General features: G+C 36.3%; 1 protein-coding gene across 11 annotated transcripts in view; it reads right to left on the minus strand.

The window, feature by feature from the left end:
• The window catches only part of MPDZ (multiple PDZ domain crumbs cell polarity complex component), a 206,986-nt gene that overhangs the window by 19,871 nt on the left and 160,140 nt on the right, over nucleotides 1-26,975 (minus strand). For 8 of the 11 annotated variants that reach the window (XM_066368175.1, XM_066368165.1, XM_066368166.1 and 5 more), the window contains 8 exons: nucleotides 23,624-23,801; nucleotides 20,762-20,872; nucleotides 15,533-15,631; nucleotides 12,360-12,522; nucleotides 10,204-10,400; nucleotides 8,777-8,868; nucleotides 8,480-8,570; nucleotides 6,192-6,272 (listed from right to left, as the gene is read on the minus strand). In XM_066368175.1, the coding sequence (XP_066224272.1) occupies nucleotides 6,192-6,272; nucleotides 8,480-8,570; nucleotides 8,777-8,868; nucleotides 10,204-10,400; nucleotides 12,360-12,522; nucleotides 15,533-15,631; nucleotides 20,762-20,872; nucleotides 23,624-23,801 (1,012 nt within the window). The remainder of the gene's footprint in view (nucleotides 1-6,191; nucleotides 6,273-8,479; nucleotides 8,571-8,776; nucleotides 8,869-10,203; nucleotides 10,401-12,359; nucleotides 12,523-15,532; nucleotides 15,632-20,761; nucleotides 20,873-23,623; nucleotides 23,802-26,975) is intronic. The other 3 variants (XM_066368173.1, XM_066368172.1, XM_066368176.1) reach the window with 3 other exon arrangements.

Raw genomic sequence — 26,975 nt, forward strand, 5'->3', positions numbered from 1 at the left:
ACTTTGTATTTTCCACATTTGCTTTTATCAAAACCAAATGTTCAGTAATACTGGATTTCACCTTTAATATTTATGTTCATAAAATAAAAATAGAGTTTTGATCATTTCATTCTGGTTTGAGCCAGGCTCCTCTTCCACTACTGTCTCCATCCAGGGAAATGTAAAGCAAAAAAGATAAAGGGAACCTCCTCATGTTGAAACGTATACATGAGAGCCGGAGTTCACCGTCGGGCATTCAGAGTCATGACCCTGACATCCAGGTAAGACTTTACCATCACTTTGAAGACTACCAACACTGTGGCTTTGCCAAGGTAGATTATTAATGCCTGATAACTTTCAGACTGTCATTATCATCCTCTACCACTGCGCTGTTTCTAGGCAGTCATGTGCCTAAGATAAAACCACACTTTTAGAATGAACCGAGTTCAGTTCTAATTTACTTCCTGCTCTGCTGTAGAAATTTAAATATGCCACTTGATATCTCTAAACCTCGACTTTCTGATTAAAAACAAATATAAGAATAATACTTGCCCAACAACAAGGTTGCTTTAAGGATCAAGTATAGAAGAAAAGACTTGAAACCTTGATGCATCATGTAAGCATTGTTATAACACATACATTCCCCTTCTGCTAATAACTCTACAACATATAATCAAATTTATTTCAGATAAATTCTTTAAATGTGCCAGTATTTTGGAACCCCAAACCCTGATCTAGTAGTCAGAGAATCAGACATATAGAACGGAAGGGTCAATGTGCTAACAAAATGACAAAATTCCTATGCTAAACGTAAATAATTTAGTTACTATTTGGGATTTTTCACACAAACTGTCTTTCCTATTATTACAAAGAAACATTTGTTTGAATAAGTAATACTCTATATCTACAATGACTGTATGTACTCAATTCTGAGATTTGATTCTATTATTGTCTATTCACCTAACGGTAGTTGGGAAAAAACTTTACTAGTACAATGGGTATTTGCTGGATATGTACCGAACAGACATACTCATCTTACTCCTTTGTACAAATTTACCAATTTTCATTGGAATATCCAGCCCCCTCTCCCTGCTGCCTCAAACCACACCCACAACTGTCTATCTCTCTTTGCCTATGTTTTCAGTGGTGGAATTCAAAACCCTTTGCTACTCTTTTTTTTTTTTTTTTACAGAGACAGAGAGTGAGTCAGAGAGAGGCATAGATAGGGACAGACAGACAGGAACAGAGAGAGATGAGAAACATCAATCATTAGTTGTTTTTTTTTCATTGCGCGTTGCAATACCTTAGTTGTTCATTGATTGCTGTCTCATATGTGCCTTGACCGTGGGCCTTCAGCAGACTTAGTAGTCCCTTGCTGGAGCCAGCAACCTTGGGTTCAAGCTGGTGGGCTTTTGCTCAAACCAGATGAGCCTGCGCTCAAGCTGGCAACCTCGGGGTCTCGAACCTGGGCCCTCTGCATCCCAGTTCGACGCTCTATCCACTGCGCCACCGCCTGGTCAGGCCCCTTTGCTATTCTTACCTTCAAGAAGGAATTCCTGAGTGTGGGCTGAACTTGGTCTCTTGATTGTAATAAACAGAATAAAGCAGAAGTGATGATGTGCAATTTCACAACTAGGTCAAAAAGGGCATAAGAGCTTCCTCCTTGCTCTTTCTCTTGGTTCACTCGCTCTGAGACATCAGCTGCCATATCATGGGGACACTTAAGTAGCACCATGCAAAGAAAATAAGGCCCATTGCCAACAGCCGTTTAAGCAAACTATATTGGCTGGATGTGATGTGGCTCTTCCAGTGCCAATCAAGCCTTCAGACGTCTTGTAGCCCTAGCTGGCAGATTGGTGATACCTACACAAAAGGGTTTGAACCAGACCACCCAGCAAACTGCTCCCAAATTCCTGACCCACAGAAACTGTGAAAATAATAAATGTCTACTGTTTTAAGTTGTTAATTTTGGAGGTAATTTGTTGTGTAGCAAAAGAAAATTAGCTCCAAGGATGGCATTTGAATGACTTATGGCAATTGCACAATTCTATTCCATGGCTGTAGTCCTTAGCTCAGATGTGTAAGTATATGATCTAAACTGCTTCAATTAGACTGAATCTCAAGACTTTTGCTTAGCACTTTGGAACAGTCAACCTCTCTCATGACCCCCAACTATATGTGAAAGAAGTAGCACATGACCCCAACTATGGTTCACAGCCATTCTAAAACTATGAGGAACACCAGTCTTAGGATCAAAGCTGACACTGTGGATAGCCACACAAAGGAAGAAAGAACTGGCTCAGATGACTGTTGAGCCACAAGAGCAACTACTGTGGGCCCATAAATCACCTTCTTTATGACCAGTGACAAGTATTTTTATTTGAAAGAGGCGAAGTCCTAAAAGAAACAATAAGCTACATATCTCCATGTATAAATATGCCTCAACCCCACTTACAGTATTACAAAAACAAATGTACTCACATCTATAGATAATTTAGTGATATTATATATATAAGTAAGAATAACAGGGTGTGAGTGCACAATTTCTTTTCTATCTGTTCGGCTTTCTACCTCATCTTTGCCTCAGTACATATAGTGCTTAATAAAAAAAAAGACCTGTTTTGAGCTAGTTATTAAAATACCACCATACAAGGAATGTGAAACACATTAAGGAATTATATTTATGGAGAAACAGTTGTATAACTAAAGGGGTAAAAAGAGTAAACAAAAATTAAAAGTTGAACTAAGTTAAACAAACTACTCATTATCAGGAGGACTATTTTGAAGTTGAAGAATAGTCTAAAATTAAAAAAACCCCTCTTAATTGTATTTGAAGACTTTCACCATATAAAACTGAATGGATATGAAACCTATCTCTGGCAATCACGTAAGGTTTTTACCTGCTTAGATGTATATGTATTTTCCTTCAGCAAAATGTTCTAAAAAGAAATCTTTAAGCAAAATTATTTGTCTATTACATTGAATTAGTATTTCAGTCAGCCACAAAGTGTTCATTTCTGAACATATATATATTATGAAATACTTTTTTATACTTCTATTTTGCCAATCGACCTGTCCAGAAAATTTCTAGAGTCAAAAGAGAACACAAAATGAACTGTTACATTATTTCTCACTTTTAAACAGTAAAAAACTGTTCTCTCCTTCCTGACTTTCCTGATCTAAACACCTTTTCACTTGTGTACACACTAAATGTAAGCATTCACTCATTCTTTCCTCCCAAATATACTGCTCACAAAAATTAGGGGATATTTCAAAATGAATATGAAGCAATAAAATATCTCCTAATTTTGTGAGTGGTATACTTACTATGAACCATGGTATATAATACTATTTAAGATAATAGGAGAGAAATTCTAGGAGTTACTTCTTTCAACATGTATGTATGTATGTATATGCATATTTAAATCCCTTATCAGATGTAATGGTGAATATGTTCTCCCATTCAGTGGGTTGTCTCTTCATTTTGTTGACAGTTTCCTTTGCTGTGCAATATCTCTTTTAGTTTGATGTAGCCCATTTGCTTATTTTTTCTTTTGTTTCCCTTACAAGAGGAGAAGTGGCCAAGATTTTACTATCTGTTTTCTTCTAGAATATTTATGGTTTTGAGTCTAATATTTAAGCCTTTAATTCATCTGAAGTTTATTCTTGTGTTGGTATAAAAGGGTGGTCTCATTTCATTTTTATGCATGTATCTTTCCAATATTGCCAACGCCATTTATTGAACAACTATCTTTATCCCATTGAATGCTTTTCTTCCTTTGTTAAATATTAATTGACTATCATGGCATGGGGTTTACACAAGGCATGGGCTCTCTATACTTTTCCATTGATATATATTTCTATTTTTATGCCAGTCGCACACTGTTTTGATTACCATGGCCTTGTAAAATAGTTTGATAGCAGGCAGTGTGATTCCTCCAACTTTTTCTTCTTTCTTAAGATCACTGTGGCTATTCAGGGTCTTCTGTGGTTCTATATAAATGTTTGGAATATTTGATCTAGTTCTGTGAAATATGCCATTAGTACCTTAATAGGAACTGCGTTGAAAGTATAAATTGCTTTTGGTAGTATGGACACTTTAATGTTAATTCTTCCTATTCATGAAGGTGGCATTCACTTCCACTTATTTGTACCTTCTTCAATTTCTTTCTTTAGATCTTTTACATCCTTGGTTACATTTATTCCTAGGTATTGTTTTTTTGAAGCAACTGTGAATGATACTGTTTGCTTATCTTTCTGATAGTTTATTATTGGTGTATAAAAATGTAACCGACTTCTGAATATTTATTTTGTATCCTGCTACTTTACTGAACTCATTTATCAGTTCTAGTAGTGCTTTTAATGGAATCTTTAAGGTTTTTTTTTATATAGTATCATGTCACCTGTAAATATTGACAGTTTTACTTCTTCCTTTCCAATTTAGATGCCTTTATTTCTTCTTGTCTGGCAGCTGTGGTAAACATGCAACTTAAGAGATGTACAGAAAATATACTCACATGAAAGTTTAGCATAAGAGATGCTCTTGGTTAAATGACAAATAAATAAGACATTAATATTGAGCACTATATAGGTCAGAATATTGAAGAAATATTTCAAAATAAACAGAGGTGATATTATGCTATGTCTGAGTTATGTAGGATTTAGATAAGCGGAAGGAAGGGAGGGAGGGAGGGAGGGAGGGAGGGAGGGAGGAAAGAGGGAGGGAGGAAAAGAGAGAAAGAAAGAGAAAAAAAGAAAGAACAGAACAACATCTCAATATAAGCAAGGGCAAGGGGGATGAATTCGTTTTATTTTAATTGAATTTATTGGGGTAACACTGGTAAATAAATTATACAGGTACACAATTCTACCTGATATCTCTGACCACCATATTGTGTGTTCACACCCCGCTCTTCCAAGTCAAGTCTAAGCAGGAAAGGATTCTTAAAATAATATCCATGGGCTTCTGATTCAAGTCAGTTTGAATGAAGTAGAGGATTCTTATAAGGAACATATTAAAGGTTGAGAAAGGTAATGCACTCCTGGAATCAGCAGGGGAAAAAGGCAGGTATTAGCTCTCTTAAATGTCATTTGAATGAGGGATTCTTGAAGTGTATAGACTTCTTGGTAGAAAAGGAGATGGCTTTAATGACTTCTTTTCCCTCTCCCTACAACATAATTACTCATTAAGGGCTTCTCTTAAATGTACATGCAAGGTTATCTATTGTAAAAAAGAAACCAATAAAGTCAATAATAGTTTTCCTTCTAAATGCTTAACAAGGGCCAACTGTGTACCCAGCATTGTGCCAGCCACTTCATAATAAACCGACTTAACCATCACAAGTTCATATCATCATCTCTCCAATTTACAGGTGAGAAAACTGAGGCAAAGGAAGAACTCAAAATGTTTCAGGTATAGACCTGAGAAGTACAGTCAACCCTGACAAACTGCCTCCAAAGCTCAGGCCCTCCGGCTTCACGCCACACTGTCTCACAGCCCACGGGCGGCAGAAGGACCCCTCTTGTCTGCTGCAGCATTTCACGTAGATGTCCTCCTTCCCCGACCACAACACCTCCCTTCCTCCTCTCCCTCAGCACTTTACCGCTCTTTCTGCTTATATTCTTGTTCATCCACTGACCACCTGCAGTCCAGCATGAGCCTGCAGCACCTAAAAGCATTTATAGGTTTCTATTAAGCAACCCACTTCTTTAAAGCGGTCTTTTGAATCTAAATTTCAGATCTTTTCAAAAGCAAATCTCTCACTGATGTCTATTAGTGAAACACAGTATCTGAGCTTGCCGTTTTATGAAGAAAAAAGAAACTATAACTTCTGTTTTTTTATTCTTTAATTTCCCCAATGGCAGATCCTTGGTAAATAAATCAAAGGTGGGACCATGAAATTTCATACCTTGGATGGGACACCATAAAAGAGGAAAAGCTGGTTCCCTCCAAAATATCAATTAGCACTGTGGTTCTCACACTTCAGCGTTCACTGGAATCACTGAGAAGGCTCGCTGAAACACAGACCGTGGGCCCACCCTCAGAGCTGCTCACGGAGCTGGTCGGAGTGGCCTCAAATATCTGCATTTCTAACAAAATCCCAGGCTATCCTGATGCTCTGGTCTCAAGACCACACTCCTGAGAACCAGTGTAGTAGAACAGTGGGGGGAAGGTACTTGTTCCACTTCATTCCAAAGCAAAGCAGATTTACCTTGTGAAGCTCCAGGTGTTGCATGTTTTTAAATGAACTGAGGTCCACCCCTGCATCAGAAGTGGTAACACTTGGTTCAGCCTGAGGGGAAAGAAACAGAAAAATTGTCAATTGAGTGTTCATTATCTTTGTTTGTTTAAATATAAAGGCCACTTAATCAAAACTTTCATATTTTGCAATTACCACTAGTTTAACATTTTATGATATTTATGAACAGTATTTTCTCTTCAAAATACTAATGCGGTGGGATTAGACAGCAATTATTTTAGAGCACAGAGACACATTGCGGTTTGCAAGCTGCCTGGATTTGTGGTACAGTGAAATCTAGTAGCAGCCCAGCTACCACACAGTGAAACACATTGAAATACAGAACACCAGCAGAGGTGCATTCACTGTTCTTTTTTTTTTATCATATGAAATTTTTTATTTGCAAATTTACAGAGAATATCTGGTTATGTAAACATTTTCTCTGGGAATGCATTTCAACATAATCCCATGTGGCCACTCACTGTTCTTTATTGTGCTAGTCACCAAGTGCATTTAGAAATATTAAATGTTTAACCGGAAAATATTAAAGTTATCCAATTTATTAAGAAAGATATTTGGTACAATCCCTATGAAAATAAAATTTTCTCCATTATAATCGTGAAAATCCACTTGACTCAGTTCACCATTATGAGCAATGACTCAGTTCACCAGAATGAGACAATAGTCCATACACCTATCTTATGTATAGATAAAGCCCAATGTTTATATATTTGTTTATATGTTTGTTTAGGAAATAGTGTTTTCTTTCCTACACTTTAGTTCACTGATAATCATTATGGCTCCTCTAATTTAAAAATTTTCTCTGTTACCTCCTATTCATGTGAAACTTACATCTAAACTTTTCAAAATAAAAATGGAACTCTCACCAAAAACTCTCAATTTTTAGTCACTGTGTTCTTTTCTTAACTTCCTACCCATATTTGCTTTCTCAAAAATCACTGATAACCCCCTAATTGCCAAGTCCAGTGGACTTTCTTTATTCATTTTCTCACTTGACCCTCTGAAGTCTTCAAGGTTGTAGAACAAATGTGCTCTCTGCTGCTGTGCAGCATGTCTGCCTGGTTCTTCGTCACCTCAACCGCTCTGCATCGGCCTTCTTCCTTATTGATGATAGTACATAATCCTGACCCTAGCCCTCTTCTCTCTAAATGTTCTCTTATAGGCAAGCATATCAGCTCTCAGGCCAAATTTGTACTTAAGGGAAGTCATCTCTAAACTGTAGACCAAATGTCCCAATGGATATTGTATTTCCTTCTTAAGCTGCCTCAAATACATGTCTTCAATTTGTACTAATATTTGTTCCTCTTTTATATATATATATATTTTTTTTTTTTTTTTTTTTTTTTTTTAAAAAAAACATCGGCCATCTATCAAGTCACCAACTCAAACATCCGGAAGCCTTGTACATCTTACCTCTTTCACTTGCCACTCTATTTCCTGCCCAAAGAACAGTACCTGATACAAGGAAGATATCCAATACATATTTTTCCTCAATGAATACATTTAGTTGGGGGTGAAATAATTTCAAATTGTGGCCTAAACAGCTGATGTAACCATTTCTTTTCTTCCTTTTTCTTCTCTCTTTTTTATTTCATTAGTTCAGGATCTTGTTATGTTTCTCCTGAACTACTGTACTCTGATCATTCCCTTACTCCCTTTAACTTAACTTCTCTTCCCTGAAACTGCTCATATTTTTCTCCAACATACCATAGAAGTTTTAAGACATAAGTTCTCATTCTCTGAGTTCCCAACGGCATGGCCTCAAAGACCAAGTCGTCATCAAATCCCGTGACCTGACCTCCCTCCCTCTGCAGTCACCCTTCCTCACCAGCTGCCCATTCCTACTTCCCACTCTTCAGTATGCTCTGCAGTTTTCTACTACTTGCATTTGTCAGAGCTTCCACACTATTCCTCATTCCATGTCCCCTGCTTGCAATGCTTTTGCCCCCAAATATTCTACTTCCAACCTACACATAACCTCCTCGATAGTCTTACCCTGGCTCTCTCCAGAGGTGGACCCGACACCGCCTCTTCTACCTTCGTCATTCGGTGAAGGGCCCTAGCCTTCATGGAAGTGGTGAGCTGCATGAAGCTTACGGGCTTCCTATACAAGGCTACAAACTCCAAGGCTATGATTTACTTATCTTTGATAGCCCTGTAAGGGTTCTACAATTGTTAGCTGAATTAGTACGTGGCATACAAATCAAATCTTCCCAGAGAAACAAACACGAGCTATATACCTCCTTATTTTGAAGATTTTCTGAGGTAGAAGGCAAGGCTTCCACTGTATTTCCAGGACATACAGCCATCTGACTCACTGCTTCTTTATTTCTAAAAGAAAATGCATTGAACTGTCATATCATGATTCATATTATTTTCAATCTTTTACTTTAACACTCAGAAGGATGACTACAGAAAATTCTATAACAGCAAAGCCCTGGAACTGTAACACTAACACATTTATAAGTGTTTTAATTTCATTCAAAATAACTCAGAATTGAAAGACATTTAGTAAACCAGAAAAAGAAAATGCTCACCTGATAAAAATTATTTTCACTTTAGAAGGGGCGCATTTAATGATTGATGAAGCATTCTGATGACTTCTTCCATATAAAATTTGACCATTGATCTATGGGAAATAAATATCATTAACTGGGCCTGGAATTTTAATTCTGTAAGTTTTATCTTATCTAGCTAATGTAAGGCACATCTTTTCTTCCTTTAAAATATTTATAGGTCCTGGCCGGTTGCTCAGTCAGTTGGAGCGTCATCCCAAAATGCAAAGTTGTGGGTTCAAATTCCGGCTTGTGCACACACAGGAAGCAACCAATAAATGTACAACTAAGTGGAACAACAAATGAATGCTTCCCTCTTTATTTACCTTGCCCTCTCTGTCTCTCTAAAATCAATCAATAAATAATAAAAAATAATAAAATATATATACACCCACATATAATATATTTCTCAGAGCAAGAACCTGACTTTGATGGTGAATAAAGAAAAGCCCATGTTAAAAGCCAACATTAAAATGTTGTCATATAGTCTAATCTTCATGGACTAAAAGAGGCAGTCCTTGGATTGACTGTAGGAGAGCAGAGTGAATTTCCTGGCGGCACTGGGCTTCAGTGTACTTTGTACAGAACATGGGCTCTGTGGAAGCACTTGTGACTTTCACAGCATCCTAAGAAGTCCCCTACTGTCATATTTTCTAGTTAGTCTCAAAACGCAAGCCCAGGGCATAGGCCACTGGGAGAAGCAATGCTAGTTCAGGATCTGGGCAGCATACTGTCTCTGCACAGCACAGTTCCTGATGGAAACTGCCCATCTTCTACCTTTTAGCTATTGGTGACTGTGTCTTTCTAACCAACAGAGAAATACTCAGGGTGCGCAGAAGAGTATTAAGGCAATATAAAAATACATGGCTTCTAGCATATAGGAGGCAAGGACAAACAAAACAATCCAATACAATTCTAAACACTATAAAGTATGACCCACTATTTATTTTGTTTAGCAGGCCAAGTTACTGTTTTTGTTATTTGGCCTTAACCTTGACCCCAATGCACCCAATATCCATCACTTCTACCATTAAGGATTCAAATTCCAGAATGTCCAGTGGGTCAGTGTCATTACTAGGGAGTGATTGGTCATTTGGCTTTTCAAAAGCTCCTAATAAAAATACAGCACACACAAAAAATTGTTTTGAAATGTAATTTTTTTTACTGCCTTGGGGCAAAAATTGTTTCTGGTGCTACACAGTCATGACCTTTAAATGGAAGTTAATGGGAACATGGATGCAACTTAGTACAGATTTGGTTTAGAGCCAAATTTGCTGTAATGCATCTATTTTATTAGAAAAGTGACAATTTTCTTCATCATATGAGACCCAGGTGAACTTTCTAGAAACTGATGATCCCACTGCACTGATTCAGGGAAAGTAAACTCAGCATTTTCCACAAGAAATTACCTCCAGAAGCTCATCTGCAATCTGCAATTGACCATCTTTCCCAGCTGCTCCGTTTGGATCAATCCCGACAATAAAGACACTCATCCTAGATCGGTCTTTGTTCCCTGCAAGACTCAGACCCAAACCACTATGACCTTTCTCCAGTTCAATCATATGGAGCTCCCCTGCTAGAGTTCCGTAACGTCCTCTGATATTTTCTACAGGTAACAACAACAACAACAAAATCATTAGTACTGAGAGCTAATTCACAGTCTAATACTTTACTACAGAAACCTATTTAGAATAGACTCAAAAGGGCATTATTTGTACCAAAATAATGCTTGGCAGCAAAGAAAAACTAAATAAACTGGCAACCTGGGCATCAAGGCTGGTTTCCTGGAATACACAAATTCTGAGAAATTTCTTTGCATCAGGGTAAGCAGTTTACCTGGGGTAATCAGGTCCAAGAGTGATTCATATTAACAAATTCTCAGACCCTGATAAAAATAAAAAATTTAATTTATCATTTACAAGGAGAACAGAATGTTCTGAGTATTCACTGTGACAAGTCAGTGGAGACATTTCTCCCGTAGGAAAATCTACACTGCATGTCACATCACATTTGGCAGTTGCTTGGTCCATATATCCAGAATAAAGGGAATAGGTTTGTTATTGCACAGAGCCAACAGGCAAGGACAAATTCATGTACCTGTCCCAGCTTTTGGACCCATGTCTTAAGCAGATGAGACTACTCAAATATCCCATCCCACATGTTCGAGTTAGCATTTATTCTTTAATCTGAGAAGGCGAGGCCAAATGTAGTTGCAGCAAGGCACAGGTCCAGGTGAGGAATTATCCAGCAGTAACATGAACTGCCAGGCATGTGAGTGAATCATCTCTGAGGCCCTGCCCCAGTGAATCCAGTCAACCATAGCACCCTGGTAGATATCACTAATAAACTGATTTCTTCCCCTGGTTGGCAAACTGTGGCTCGTGAGCCAAATGCGGCTCTTTGGCCCCTTGAGTGTGGCTCTTCCACAAAATACCATGTGCAGGCGCTACCTCGATAAGGAATGTACTTAAATAGCTTAAGTTTAGAAAATTTGGCTCTCAAAAGAAATTTCAATCGTTGTACTGTTGATATTTGGCTCTGTTGACTAATGAGTTTGCCGACCACTGCTAAGCCATTAAGTTTTGGGGTAACTTGTGACATGACAATAGATAACTTAAACATTCCATTTAATGTTTCCCTCAGACTACATTCTGTCCTCCTTGGTAGATTAGAACTAGATTCTAATTTCATTGAAAATAGACTGAGAACTGTAAACTTTACAAAACATCTCTTAGAAAATGTTATTACGGCTGATGCCGTGTATTCTCTATTGATTCTTGACTGAATCAATTTCATAAACTTCCATTTCCTGAATCCTTTTAGAATCTGGCAACACGGCTTTCACATTCTGTACTCCCAAAAAGCATATGTCATAGCTTTCTTAAAGGCAATAATTGTATTTTTAAGATAAAACTTTTTAACGTATTGATCCATTCCTAACTTAGGGCTGAGTTTTTAGTATTTCCCTGTAAAATAGTTTATTTCTTTAGAAAACAGGGCCACCTCAATGATCCTGACAGTAGCCGGCCACCTTTGAATGCTTCCTGTGCATCAGGAATTATGCTTTGCACCATTCAGACTTTATCTAATTTAACATTAGCAACTGGAGGCCAAAATTGCATTTTGAAAAGAGCGATAAACTGCTGAAAGTTCTTATTTCAACAACTTTAACATATTACCCAGTAAACACCAAAACTTAAGGCATAACAGCAACAATAATCAGAGGAATCTGAAGCCTGGAGAGGGGTGAGGACTTCTTTCAGACCACAGGGTGGTCGATCCAGTACTAGCCTCTGAGACAGGGCCCTGCCCTCTTTAGTTCCCATGTGAAAGGCAACGTGGGCTTTTACAGGAACGTAGACTTGAAGAAAAGGAGGGAAATGATTTCATGCCTTGGGAATGTGTGCTGTATTCAAGCAAAAACAAACAGATTTTTTTTCCTACACAAAACTGCTGTATTTATAACTAAAGCTGAAACATCCTTATTCAGCCAGGGCATAAGCCTTGAGAAACAGAGCTATTTTAATTCCTCTTAAATTAAATGCATTACAAAACGATAACTTACTCCAGCTGTAACCAAACTCATCCTCTTTGTCCACTTCTTCTGAGACTTTGCTTGCGGATGACTGGGCATGATCACCACTCATTTCTGCGAATGCTGAAGGAGGGGGTGGAGGCACGCTGCACAATGGAGCCTTTCCTGGCTCTGTTTCTGACTGACTGGCTGCCTGTGGGAACAAGAGGAATGCAGTAGGTATGTGCAGACTAAGGGAAAAAGTTATGGAAAAGAAATAAGAGAATAATGTTAAAAACAAAAAAATTGCTTTAAAATATCTGACACATAAGTAATGGAAGATATAGGTACGTATGTGTGTGTGTGCATATACATGCATGTGTATACACACACACACAAAATGGTAGACAGGATTCAGGTAAAGTGTACAAAAACACAGTGATATATTCAGAGAACAATTCATTAAATTGTTATTTGGTAATTTAAGATGATGAATTATTCAACTTTAAGGCTTAAGTAACTTAAGATGAAAAAGTACATAAACTTCTCCTTTTGGAAAAAAATTCACTCAAAAGTTATTATTTACATCCAGGGGTCTGGGCAAGATTTGGGGGGAGGGAGTCTAGAAAAGTCTTCCAAGAAACTAGAAAAAAAGTAACAAAAAAGTTAATCAAACAACCAAAGGCCACAGCTTGTTAGTGAGACTATGCATAAATAATTTTTTCACTGCTACCTGAATCCTCTCTCCTAATGCCTCTCTCAACAAATCCACGAAAATGAGCAATACTCATGCAGGTTCATCTCTCAGGGCAGACCAGAGCACACAGACTTGGAGCTGAGGGGCTGGTTTTAAGGGACAACACCACTGTTCTCTTGCCAAGGTAGCTCACAATGTAAATGAGAAACATGGGAGGGGACTTCACATAAAGACAAAGTATAGTATACTTGCTGTCACCTAGATCCTACTCAAAAAAAAAAAAAAAAAAAAAAAAAAAAAGGACCTTAAGTCATTGAGTTCATTTTGCAGATAAATAACCTAAGACCATGAAAAATGAGATTTTGTTTAAAATCACAAACTGGTACTACAGTTCTTTTTGCTTAATTCTAAACCCAATCCAATACACTTTCATTATACCATGTTGTCTCTTCCAATTTCCATAGCAAGGCAGCACCTAATTCAAGGGTCAGTGACACCCAGCTGAAGTTCTAACCCTGGTATGATATTATTCCTGATGCCTTAAATCTACATTTTCTGTTATTTTACCTTTTCTTCTACACAAAAATCCCTCTAATAGAACTCATTTTATTTTACATGTATATAGTTGGAAATAAAGACTACAATTAAAAAGAAAAGAGCTTCTTACAGAACACACTAAATGACAGGCATGCATAAGTGTCTAAGGTTATTCACTGGTGTCCAAAATCAGTATACCAAAAAATATGTATATATCTAATATTAACACTATATGGCACTGAATGTAGTCTTTCCTTGATGATTCAGAAAGCACTTCAGGATTCTAAGCTACTCCACAATTATCATAATAAACATGAATTGCTATTTTTCTGGCAAAGCACAGGAAAGCTGATTGTTAGAGACTTAGGGGGCAATACATTTTTCAAGTTATAGGATATTCTGTATTAAAATATTCAGTTTACAAACCACTGGCCAAACAGACAAGAATTACCAGTGAAAACAACATCTTTGGTATCTTTCCAAATGCTGGGCCATAAAACTCTCAAATTAACAATGAACAAATAAAAAATGAACATACAAAAAACCTAATTTGACCCAGTCAAGGTTCATTAAACATACTAAGTTGAGGGGGAATATGTAATTCAAAATTTTTCTGGTTAAAAAAAAAAAAAAATCACTTCTCTGTAACAATGAAAAATGGTAGCACGCGTGAATTAAGCCCATTTCATTTTTAAAAAGAACAAAATCTAACTTAAACTTCCCATAATTTTAACAAACTTATGGGTACAAATTTATAGGTATTACTTGCAGCCTAACTTTTCTGACCTGTTATTTTTCTTAAAAACAAACAAAACCTGCTTGTCTGAAAACTGTTCAGAAACTTACTTAGGCACATTTTATATTGTGAGTAAACTAAAATGGTGCCCTGACATAGGTGATGAATCATAAAACTAAAACAAGCCTGTATTTACTAAAGGCAACTAGGTGTTCTATTTTATCACTCCTAAAACCTCATTCTCACTGAGATCGTATAAGTAGCTTGTTGCTGACACTTCTTAAAATATGTAATAAAAATATAACTCTTGAACAAAGATCACTTAGTTTTCATTGGTAAAAATGCATTTGAAATCACTCCATGCCATATATGCAAAGTCTAATGTATACACACAGCACTCTGTAACACACCACTAACTCATGGAAATGTCACACTAAGACAAACCTTAAATGGTGTGGGAGCAAAGGGGTTAGTTGGGGAACAATGGAAGATAACTCTACTTGAACTCTGTAATTCCTATAGTAACAGAAAACATATTCCTTCAGATATATCATTGTTGATTTTCCTTGTTACAATAACATGAAATTCCAATGAATATTCATAAAATGCTTCCTGAAAGAAATTGTTCCCAGCTTTCTTCCTTTTCATGATCAAATTATAGTATATTAGGTCTTGTAAATTTTTGTTTCAATTTTGGGTTTATAATTTCATCAGAATATGAGCATATCCCAGTACAGGTTTACAAGTGTTGAAATGGTTATGTTTCCTGATTGGGCATTTACAAGGATACACTGTATGAATATTCAAGACACTTCTGTAAATACACAATTTCTGTGGAGCGTTTAACTCATAAGAAAGCTTTTAGGATGACCTTGTGTAAATCTATTAGAGATTTAAACCAATACAAGGTTTTAAAGAAATTGTATGTGACAGTAGTTCATAAATTTGGCAAGTAACAATGACTTAAATATCAGAAAATTTAACTCATACCAAGATACAGAAAAGGCACTGGACTCACAATTCTCCCTTACTTTTCAGAAGGAACATCTAATTTCTGCTATTAAAATGAACATGCTCTTGCAAGAAAAAGTGCTTAAGAAAGATTTGCATGCCCACTCCAAACACACAGTTGTTTCTTTTTCTTCTTTTCCTCTGCCCAAATTTAGTAAACAGTGAACTAGGACAAAGGCAGAGTAGTCACAAAGAACAAAACATTTGCAAAAGGCAATGGCAAGACACTGGGCATTATCCAACCTTGTCAGCGTTGAACTGCAGAGAATCAGCAAATGGGTTAGTGCTGCTGAAGTTGTACTTAGGGTAAAGGTTGTGCGGCAAGGAAGGCAAGGGGGATTTCTAAAAAGAAACATAAGAGGCGCTGAGCGCAAAGAAATGGATTCCAAACAACTCAGTTTTAAGAACAAAGTACTTACTGCTTGAAATAACTGTGTAAAATTAAATCCTGTCAGACCTAGTATTAATAACAACAACTTATTAAATAGTTTGGAAGTAAAGGTTTACCCCTAGTGACCTGCATCTACACTTTATCTAAATCGGCCACAAACCACAAAGGAAACAAATTCATCAAATGGATCCCAAACTTCTTTTATTCTCCCTGAACGTCTTCACTATCAGACAGAGATACACATGTATTCGCCTACTTTATATATTAATATATATTCCAAGCATACAGCATATGTTTCAAAATTAAAATCAAGGAAGTTTTTATTTTTTATTTTTATTTTTATTATTATTTTTTTTTCATTTTTCTGAAGCTGGAAACAGGGAGAGACAGTCAGACAGACTCTCGCATGCACTCGACCGGGATCCACCCGGCACGCCCACCAGGGGCGACGCTCTGCCCACTAGGGGGCGATGCTCTGCCCATCCTGGGCGTCGCCATGTTGCGACCAGAGCCACTCTAGCGCCTGAGGCAGAGGCCACAAAGCCATCCCCAGCGCCCGGGCCATCTTTGCTCCAATGGAGCCTTGGCTGCGGGAGGGGACGAGAGAGACAGAGAGGAAAGCGCAGCGGAGGGGTGAAGAAGCAAATGGGCGCTTCTCCCGTGTGCCCTAGCAGGGAATCGAACCTGGGTCCTCTGCACGCTAGGTCGACGCTCTACTGCTGAGCCAACTGGCCAGGGCAAGGAAGTTTTTAGAATTTAATTTAAAAGCAAATTATTTTATCTGTTCCACAATGCAAATTAAATATATGTCTGCTAGTTTATTGGTAAATTTCACTAGTCTTTTATCTTGTATCCCAGTAAGGAAACTTCTAATACTTTCGCTAGATATTAAGGTTGCTTAAGATCAATAGTAATTTAATTAAAAAATGAAATAGACATTTTAAAAAAATGAACAGTAGTGTTCTCTATTTCTGCCTACTTTTTTGTGGAGTAGAAACATTGATATGTATTTTAAAACTCCCTATGAAAGTTCCCGTACTACTGGGGAATTTATGAGGCATTGGATAATATTTAAAGTCCTGCCTTAGAGTGTTCTCATAGGTTTTGTGGCTTGCCTGTAATACACGGAGCTAGTACTATTGGATTTGAATATACATATAAAAGGCAGGATGACTGCCAAATAGAATTTAAGCATTTTTATAGTTTAAGAAAAAAAAAAAAAGAAAAGCAATTTCCTTAGCACAATAAATTCTCCTTCTCTTCATACCCACTATCTTTTTCCTTTATTGACTATATCTTTTAGGGGAAACTGCAGACATTTAAAATTCATTTTGGCTCCAATTAAATGTTTGTGTTACTTCTCTCTATAAAAAAGCTCTACTGGCAAGCATCAAGCGTAGGGAGAGGTTGTCACGTGGCACCAGCCTGTAGGGGAGAACACTCTGGAAAGGCTCTATCCTCACTCAGTACGTCTGCACTAAAGCTTATGCCACATTACCCTTTCAATCTGCTCTTCTGCAATGTTTTTCCTACACAGAGAAGACAGGAAAAGAAATGGGCACAATGACATTTCTGCTCATCTTAACTTTTGCTCTGGTTTTTAGTTTAAAATGTCAACTCTTGCTTTACAAAAGAGAAGATCACAAATGCCAAGGAACATGACCATATATTATGACGGTAGAAATATGACTAGGCAGAGATTAAAAACATATCCTAGGTGAAAAATGCAACACTATGGAAGGGGAGATTATTTCTAATCCTCATACATGGAATTTTTGGTTTTCTATGTCCTTTATGATTTTTTAGAATAATATAAAGTAAAATCATAATGGCAAGAAATAGAATATTTAAAAAGAGCTCTAGTATTTTGTTTTGCTTGCTTTCTTCTTTAAATTTGCAGCTCTTATAGGATTAGAATTTGGCCATGAGAACAGAATATAAAAAGTACAGCATGAGCACAGCAAGGGAAGTGGGAGATCACTCTACTGCTAAGGAAAGATTTATAGAAACAGATAATATTTCTTATTAAAAAATCAATGACACAACTTCTGCTTATATTCCAAGGGCTGATAAAAATAGAAATGTTATTAACTAAGAAGCACAGGGAAGATAAAAACATTCTCTGGCCTGTATTAATGGGGCCCAGCCGTTACTAAGACTATGTAGTCTGATGGAATTCTGTGAAGTGTCATACTGGTGGAACTATTTGGGCTGGTGCTGGGAAGTTCTGGTGCTTAAACAGTCTAAGAGCCAAAGTTTAGCTTTCAGCCTATAAATGAAATTTTCTTAAAGCTTTATTACATTCACACATACAACATTTCCCATTAAGAGACTCTTAGGTATTTGTGATTTTCTTTTTCTTTAGATTACAAGGGACTCAATTTATTTACATAGGGAAGTAAATCATTGACTACAAAGTATAGCTTATTTTAACCCTTTGAGTAGTAAGAACATTCATGTACATCCTCGTGACTCCTGATCATCCAGAGTATGATCATACAAAAATTTTTATTTTAAAAATGTGTAGGCAACATTAAAAAAAGGCAAATGTATGTTCTTCTTGTTTCCATAAATTGGTAATCAAACAAACATGATTTTATGTTAATAAAACTGTAATTGGAACTAATTTCATTTTTTGAAAAAAACTCACGCCTAGAGGTCAGCAAGCATGAAAAAAACTCACTACTCAAAAGGTTAAATACAAAATTAATTCTCATTTCCCAAAGCAAAATGCATATGCAGAGACATAAAAAAAAAATTCCTGTACCCATTTAGGTTCTCAGCTGGATCTCTGTAATAGGAAACATATTAACAAGAAAAAAGTAGGTATATTGGTTTAACAAAAGTTTTATGTGATATGGAGCCTTCATGAAGAAATAAAGACCTTAAGAAATGGTTTAACTTGAGTGTTTTATACACGGTTGGATGAACAGTGGGTAGTCACGGAAGGAATCACAGGACAAAAAAATATGAGTGAAGTGGAGTGAACTAGGGGGAACTTAGCAGTCTGTCCATTCAGATTCCTCTCAGCGTCCCCGCATCTGTGGAGACAGGGACACTTTTTCCCCTGGTACAGGAAGGGCACCTTTCACATGAGATCTCACAACCTGCTCCAGGAGAAAGGGGGAAGGTCAGAGTCCTTCCATCATCTGACTCTTCTAAAATTCCCTTAACTTAAAATACTTAATATGCCAAGGGTCCATATTTTGGGGTACACATCCTGAACCCTGTCACATATAACTTGAGTAAGCCTGTCATTCTAAGCACAATTTATCCTGAAATAATTGCTATAAAATCAGGCATCATTATACCACAGATAATAAAATAGTATTATTTTCCAGGTGCATGAAAAATACATCTTCCCCGCTCATTAGAAAATGTGACTGGCAATATAGGAAATGTTTGTAGTTTAAGTTTTTAAAAGAAATATTGAAAACCCTATTCAGTGATTTATAGTATTGTTCTAAATGATATAAAAGTTTGAAATTAAAAATATAACCCAAAAAGGGATAAAACACACCCACACAAAAAGTAGCTTTAACTTAAATAGCCATTTACCAACATTATCATCCTGTGTCTATGTTTAACACAACAAATGGAAACAAATGTAGAAAGATTTATAGTTATTTAAACAAACTGAATAGCGTTTGGAAAGAATGGAGTATGATTCAGCCCTACCATTTGGCAGATTTTCTCATCTGAATGAATAATTATTACCTAACAATAAACAAATGGATGATTAAAAACTGCAGATGTGAAGATAAATGCTTACTTGAAGAACTACTAAATTCATTTCTTGCAGGAAACCCAGAGCGGACGGAGCTACACCTGTCTCGACCACAAAGGGAAGAACCGATGGGATAAACCTAGTCACTTTTATTCCACGGCACAGAATACTGACAAATTGCTTGGATCTCATCTTCAGAGCCGTTTTCTATTTTTCTATATCACTTGGGCACTGATATCATAAGTTCTTAATTTAAAAAGTTAAATGTGTTTTATATAAAAAGTACATATTTTAAGTTTTAGATAATTCTTTTTACTCCCTTCACATATGTTGACATTTTCTTTTCAAGACAACCAATCCTAAAAGCTAAGAAGCAGGTATTTCAAAGAGAATCAGCATTTCAGGGATTCTTAACTTAAATTCAGAGGTGAATCTCTCTATAAGTTCGGGACATCTAGGAAACTTCTGCAATGATGTGCAAACTTTTCAGGGAATATGTGTATTTCTGAGGAACTTTAAGGGGTATGTGACCCAAATATATTTAAGAGCTGCTGCATATTAAAATAATTTTCTTTTTACTGGGGCATAAAGAAAAATTTAAAAAGTACTTTTAAACGTTTGCCATAGTTTTCATCTTTAGCAACATTAAGGCATTATCAAATATACAATGCCACATTCAGTATCTTCTCCATCAACAACATTTACTAAATGCACTTATACTTTTAAAAAAATATTTTAAAAACCATTTCACTTGTGATGACAGGTGGTAAAATGGGCTAGCAGGTTTCTGTCCACCAGGGACTACTGGGGCTGGGAAACAGCAGTCATGGAACCCCTGTTTCTAACACAGCTGAAACAAAACCCATGTGGAACTCCAGTGTTCTGTGGGACAAATACATTCAAGATTATTCACAGGTGATCGTGGGATTGCATAAACTGGAAATTCTGTCTGAGAGAATTAATGCATAAATAAAATGTAATCTCAAAGGCCTAAGGGACTCCTTTAGAGGTCAGACTATTAACCTGAGAGACTATACCACGTTTCCCATGAACAATTTACATACTTTGTGACTATGATAAATATTAATAATTGTCCATCTAGTCATCATTGGCCACCAATGAATCCTATTTCTGTGTGTTTAAAGCAGACTTCAAGGGTTTATTAAACATGGCAAAAGGGATTTCCAGAACAACTTAATTTAAAAAAGAAACAAGCAAAATAAACTTTTACCAAGTCTCCTCAGATTCTAGGATTTGAAACCTTTGCTTTTAGAGACAACTTGGTGGTTGACACATTAGATTCCAAGTTGAACACTGTTGGGACATGCCTACCTTGCCCTCTGTGTTTGCTTACCCTTGTTCTGTTTATAATGCTCTGTACCATAAAGACTACAGGGTTGCCTGCTCTCCGAATGGCTTCCACAGCTTGTTCATGGCTTGCATCTCTGAGGTCCATTCCATCCACCTGCAATGGAAGGCCTCAGCTTAACATTTCAAGAAGCTATAGAACAACAGAACAATTTGTGGATCTGCATTCTGAGGATCTGGGGTGAGGCTCCTAGAAAATCACTTTCAGAATAAAAAATAATTGAGACTTTCTGTGAAGCTTCAAAACTTTTAATCTGTTCAGCATACTTGTGGTCTCTTGTTTCGGAGACAGACTTCTATCTCTAATAATCAACTGAAATGATAATCATTAGAATGAAGGCTCTGCTTCTGCTTTTTTACACTGCTCAGCTACTCCTTTAATAAATCAGTGTATTTAAAGAAATACTGTAAGAGAACTGCCTAATAGCACCGTCTTCATCATAAAAGTCACTGTAAAAAAATTTTTCCAATTCATTAGAGAGTGCTTTGGGAAGTGGGTGTATGATGCATTGTATATTTTTCTCTATACAGGGAAGCCTGAAGTTAAAAACAAAATTCTGACATTCAGAAATATCAGGTTATGGTAGTTAGTTTTGCAAAAGAATCTTTGCAGTAAACATGATAGGAGTTGGAAGCCAAGAAATTGTGCTTATTTGTTAGTAATTCTCATATAAGTAGCTTGGAAACAAGTTATTTTGCAACATTTTATTGACCACGCTTGCCTGGGTGATGATCAGCTCAGTTTATACACTATCTGAATAGGAAGGAAAATAGTTGGGAAGGCCAAATGCTAATCCTGTCAGAAAACTATAGAACACTACTTCATTTTTATCATTTCCAATTACCACAATATGGTATATACAACAAAATAGTAAAATTATAGTGGACACAATTCTGGAAAAGAAAATTACTAAATCTCTGCATAGAACATTATCACCTTTAAAAATTATATACCTTTCATTGAAAATATCCCTCAGATTGATATTTAGATGATACTTAGCAACATCTCTTTCAGTATATATTAAAAATGACTTCTAACTTTTTGTAGAATAAAAGTTAGTATCATGTGTACTATCTATTCCATGAGTGAGAAAATTTAACAGGACATTAAATATCTTTGCTAAGGTCTAAAGTACTCTATGCTTAGAGTGAAATCACTTGCAGGTATCTACTCATCTAGTCTATATACATTTATAGAAACTCTTTGTAGAGACATGTTATATAGTTCCCAGGATTCCAGAAGCCTAAGGCTTTCTTATTTCTGAGAAAAGCCTCCACACATAACATCACGCAACAAATCACTGCTAAAAAATATATAGTACTGGATCACAAAAAAAAATCCTTTTCCATTTGAAAAGGATGCTTTAATATCCTCAATACATTCAAACAACATTTTGGTGTAAACTATGATCAATCCTTTCCAGAAATGAATATAAATATTTCTTACTCTTTCTACTTAGGTCAAAGGTATTTAATATCAAAGTATCCATATAAAATGCCTTACAATAATCTAAAAATGAATATTTTAGATAGTACTCTAACAAAAAAACTTTCTTTAAAAGGGAGCTAAGAGATCATCTAATGAAAGCTAAGTATGCAAGAAGAGAGGAAAAACCCACCATTTTCCCTTGTAAGTAGTGAGAGGGGAAAAAGTACATGGCCCTGGCTTTCTCTCAAGTCTAAATCTTCTTCTTTCTGAAGCTCTAAGCAATAATCAACAGGGGAATAAATAAATCTCCAAAATGATAATTTAAAATAACGGTTAAGTTAGAACTTTCTTCTAAACAGTCAAGGTGTCTTAATATGTAAGTTATATAGATTTAGAAAATGAGAGACAAACACTTGTATAAAGTAAATATAATGGTCACTATAGTAACAAAGTGATCGGTTTCCACTTGAAAGTTGTCTCTTTTAGTTTACTAAATTCTGACAACTCAGCAAATCTGGGTCAGGTGTCTCTTCCTCGCCCTCTTAAATAATCAAAAAATTGATCAGACTGCTCTGAAGTGACTGGCTAGTTGTCAAGGCTGCCCCACTCTGACAGGCAGGCACAGTGCCTTGTTTCCTGCGGGATGCCCAGAGCCTGTTACAGCACCTGGAATGCAACAGCTGCTCCAGGAGTATTTGTTTAGTAAATGAGTGAGTGACTCCTGAGGGAAGAATATATTTAAGATATGAAACTTTGATTTGAATTAAGGAATTAGGTACAACTGACCAAATGTTTCTCTCTCATATATAACAAAATAAACACACACATGTGTTGTACACACATGTGCAGACAAACACACAAATGAACAGCCTGAAGTGATGCACAACACTGAGGAGAAAGGAAATCTGAGCCTGGACCGGGGGTGGGAACATTTATGAAAGATAATCAGAGTCTTAGAGTAAAAGATTTTACAAAAAAGACTCACTTGGAAAAATAAAAATCTCATCCAACAACATTTACAATGAAATAATGACTATAAAGTATTTTTTAAAATAAAATCTCTTTAGAGAATTTTATTAATGATGAACATATTTTATGTGTATATATGTACTATTAAAGAATTATTTCCCCAAGAAACCCGTTTTTAAGCAGAATTTAATTATTTTATCTCAGGGCTAATGTCTTTAAAAACTGGTTTGGTTATAACTTCAAAAATCAGTCTCTACATCAAGAATACAATGTTACTACATATTGAAGAGAAAAATTATGAATGAAAAGAAACATACAAGAAATGTTTTAACCACAAACACATTTTACTCTAATGTTTGATCAAATAATCATTGTCAAGATAGTAATTCCCTTAGTAAAGAGAATGGCAGAGATAAAGGATTTGTGCACAGAGAGCTCATTGGAGGGTACCTCTACTATTCTATCTCCAGGTTTCAAGGTTCCATTTTTGCCAGCTGGACTATCATCAAGAACATGTTTGATGAAAATGCCCCTCATTACTTCACCGTTGCTTAGCCGACTCCCCATCCCTCGTCCACCAACAATGCTGATGCCCAAAGATTTACTTGGTTCTCGCCAAAGTTCAACCCTGTAAAAAATAAATAAAATGTTAAATTCATAAGAAAACATAGGAAAAAGTTCATGTCAATGAACTTAGAAATTTTTTTTTATTTTTTAGAAATTACATCGAAACCACAGACAACAAAAAGAATAGTCAAATTGAACTTCTTTAAATTAAAAACTTTTGATTGTCAGAAGATAATATCATTAGATTACAATGGCAACCTACAGAATAGGAGAAAATATTTGTAAATTTCATATCTGATAAAAGATTAATATCCAGAATGTACAGAGAACCCCTGAAACTCAACAATAAGAAAATGAACAACCTGATTAAAAATTGGGCAAATGACTTGGATGCTGGCCAGTGAGCTCAGTCAGTTAAAGCACCCTTCCAAAACGACAAGGTTGTAGGTTGATCCCCGGTCAGGGCGCACACGAGAAGCAATCAACGGATGCACAACCAAGCGGAACAACAAATGAATGCTTCCCTTCTCCCAAACCCTTCCTCTCCCTTCCTCTCTGTCTCTCTAAAAATCAATCAATAAATAAAAAGTTAAGGTCTCGGCAGATAGCTCAGCTGGTTGGAGCTTCATCCCAAGGCACAGATGTTGCCAGTTTGATGCCTGGTTGGGGCACATACAAGGATTGCTACATGTTTCTGTTTCTGTCTCCTTCCCCGCCTTTCTCTCAAAAAAAAAAAAAAAAAAAAAAGGCAAAGGACTTGAATGGACATTTTCTAAAGAAGATATACAATGACCCATAAGTACTTGAAAAAATGCTTAAAATCACTAATAAGAAAAATGCAAATCAAAACTAAAATGACATACCACCTCACACTCATTAAGATAGCTACTAGAAAAAAAAAATAAGTGTTGGCAAGGAAAAATTAGAGAAAGCATGAAGAAATTTGAACCCTTGTATATTGTTGGCAGCAATGTAAAATGTTGTAGCCACTATGGAAAACAGTATGGAAGTTTCTAAAAAATTTAAATATAAAATTACCATATGATACAGCAAATCTATTTCTGAGTATAGACCCAAAAAATTCCAAAGCATGGTCTTAAAGAAATATTTGTACCATGTTCACAGAATTATAATTTACAATAACCAGAAGGAAGAAGCAGCCCAAGAGTCCATCTATAGATGAATAGACAAGAGAAATGGTATATACAAATAACGGAATATTATTTAGTCTTAAAAAGGAAGGAAATTGACACATGCTACAACATAGGTTAACATATGTTATGCTAAGTGCAATAAACCAGCCAAATGAAATAAAGCACAAATAGTATATGTTTCACTTATACAATGTACTTGGAATAGTCACATAGAATGGTAGAAGAGTGGATGGTAGAAGACAGGAGAGAAGGAAGTAGTTATGAAATGTGTACAGAGTTTCAATTGTACAAGATGAGAAAAATTCTAGAGCTGAATGGTGGTAATAGTTATGTAGCAATGGGAACAAACTTAACGTCACTGAATCGCACACTTAAGAATGATTCAAATGATTAACAATTATAATTAATACTTTAAAATTTAATAGAATAAAATGTCTTTATATATATACTAATTTTGCAAATATTGCTTGTTCAATTTATTAAAGTTTTATCAGTAGTAAAACAAGATCATTTTAAATACTTTCCAGTTATGTGTTTTAGAGTTTAATAAATACTAATCTACTTTGGAAACTGGATTGATAAAAGTAAATACTGGACATACATACTCCAGGCCAGGACCCAGACAAATGTAAAAGCACCGTTTTTCAGGAGCTCTATTATGTAGATGTTAAGTAATCAAATTCAGCTACCCCTGAACAGACAGTTCGGAGCTGAGCAGCCCAATCAAGAAAAACATTCCTGTACACACACTATCAGAAACTGACCTATGTATGTCTTTCTTACAAGGGCAGATCTGGTAACCATCAGGGCATCAAGAGAATGGCTGACAAGCTCCTGCATGATCTGATCCTACTATCATCTCCATTAAAGCATCTCCATGGCTTTCCCTTTCCCTATCTCCAATCCCAAAACCACATCATCTTCTTGCTGCTCCTTAAGTGCCACAGACACACTCTCCTTCCTTAGGACCTTGGCACCCCCTACTTCTTCTGGCTTGAATACACTTTCCATACTCACAGAATAAACACTCGAACTCATATATAATTCCAAATATCTATAAAAACTATGAATGAATTAAAAGTACACATCTTGTGGAAAGGCTAGGATATAAGCTGATTTATGGTGAGGTGTTTGGCCAAGAGGAGGGAGCAGCTCGGGGAACTGGGAGAAAACAGAGATACCAAGCAGAGAAACTGAGACAGACAGTAAGACTGCAATCCGCTCCATGCTGCAGGGAGACAATGCTGGACACTAAACAGGAGAAAGCATGGTCCAAACATGCCCTCCACTCTGTCATTTGAGATGCTCCCAGAAGAGAGGAGAGGCTGACAAAAGGACTCCAGTGACATAAGGGAGGTCCCTGTAAGGAGAGGCTGGGGATAAAAGAGCACCGCAGGCAGAATGAGAGGACAAGTCAGATAAAGTCAGGTCATGAGACACTTCATTGACACACACATTTTTTCTTCAGTAGAAATCTATAACCCATGATCCTTTATCTTATAAAAATTGTGTTAGTAGTTTAAACTGTTAAAATCTTATTCACCATTTTCTTTCATTCTAGAATTCTGTGAAAGACAAAAATCAACCAACTTCCTTGTCTCTTAAAGCAGTTCCTAAGGTAAAATGGTAAAGGAAAGAAGACAGTAAGTTAGTCATTATGTTTAATATGTAAGAATCCAGAATACTGGTGGGACTCCTTAACCCATCTCTTAAAAAAATAAGAAAGATAGAAAGAATGAGAGAAAATATCTCCTAGGGTTCTTTGTGGTTAGTGCAAATTAAAAAGTGGTTCTTATAACTTCTTGATAATAAAAACAGCAGCAAATACTTACTAAGGGCTTATCATGAGCATTAATATCTGAGCATTAATATCTGAGTTCCACACACTTTCATTTAATTCTCACAGCATCCTTATAAGGTGGATTCTCTTCTTAGCCCCATCTTACAAAGAAGGATGAGGCACAGAGAGGTTAAACAACCTTTGGATAATAGCACCATATGCTTACACAGAGTTTGGCACAGATATCAAAGTGTTTCTAGATACACTTCTTAGCAGAAAGGCTGTAACAAGACTTAGGAGA

The sequence above is a fragment of the Saccopteryx leptura genome, chromosome 2, assembly GCF_036850995.1.
Source record: "Saccopteryx leptura isolate mSacLep1 chromosome 2, mSacLep1_pri_phased_curated, whole genome shotgun sequence".
NCBI classification, from domain to species: Eukaryota; Metazoa; Chordata; class Mammalia; order Chiroptera; family Emballonuridae; genus Saccopteryx; species Saccopteryx leptura.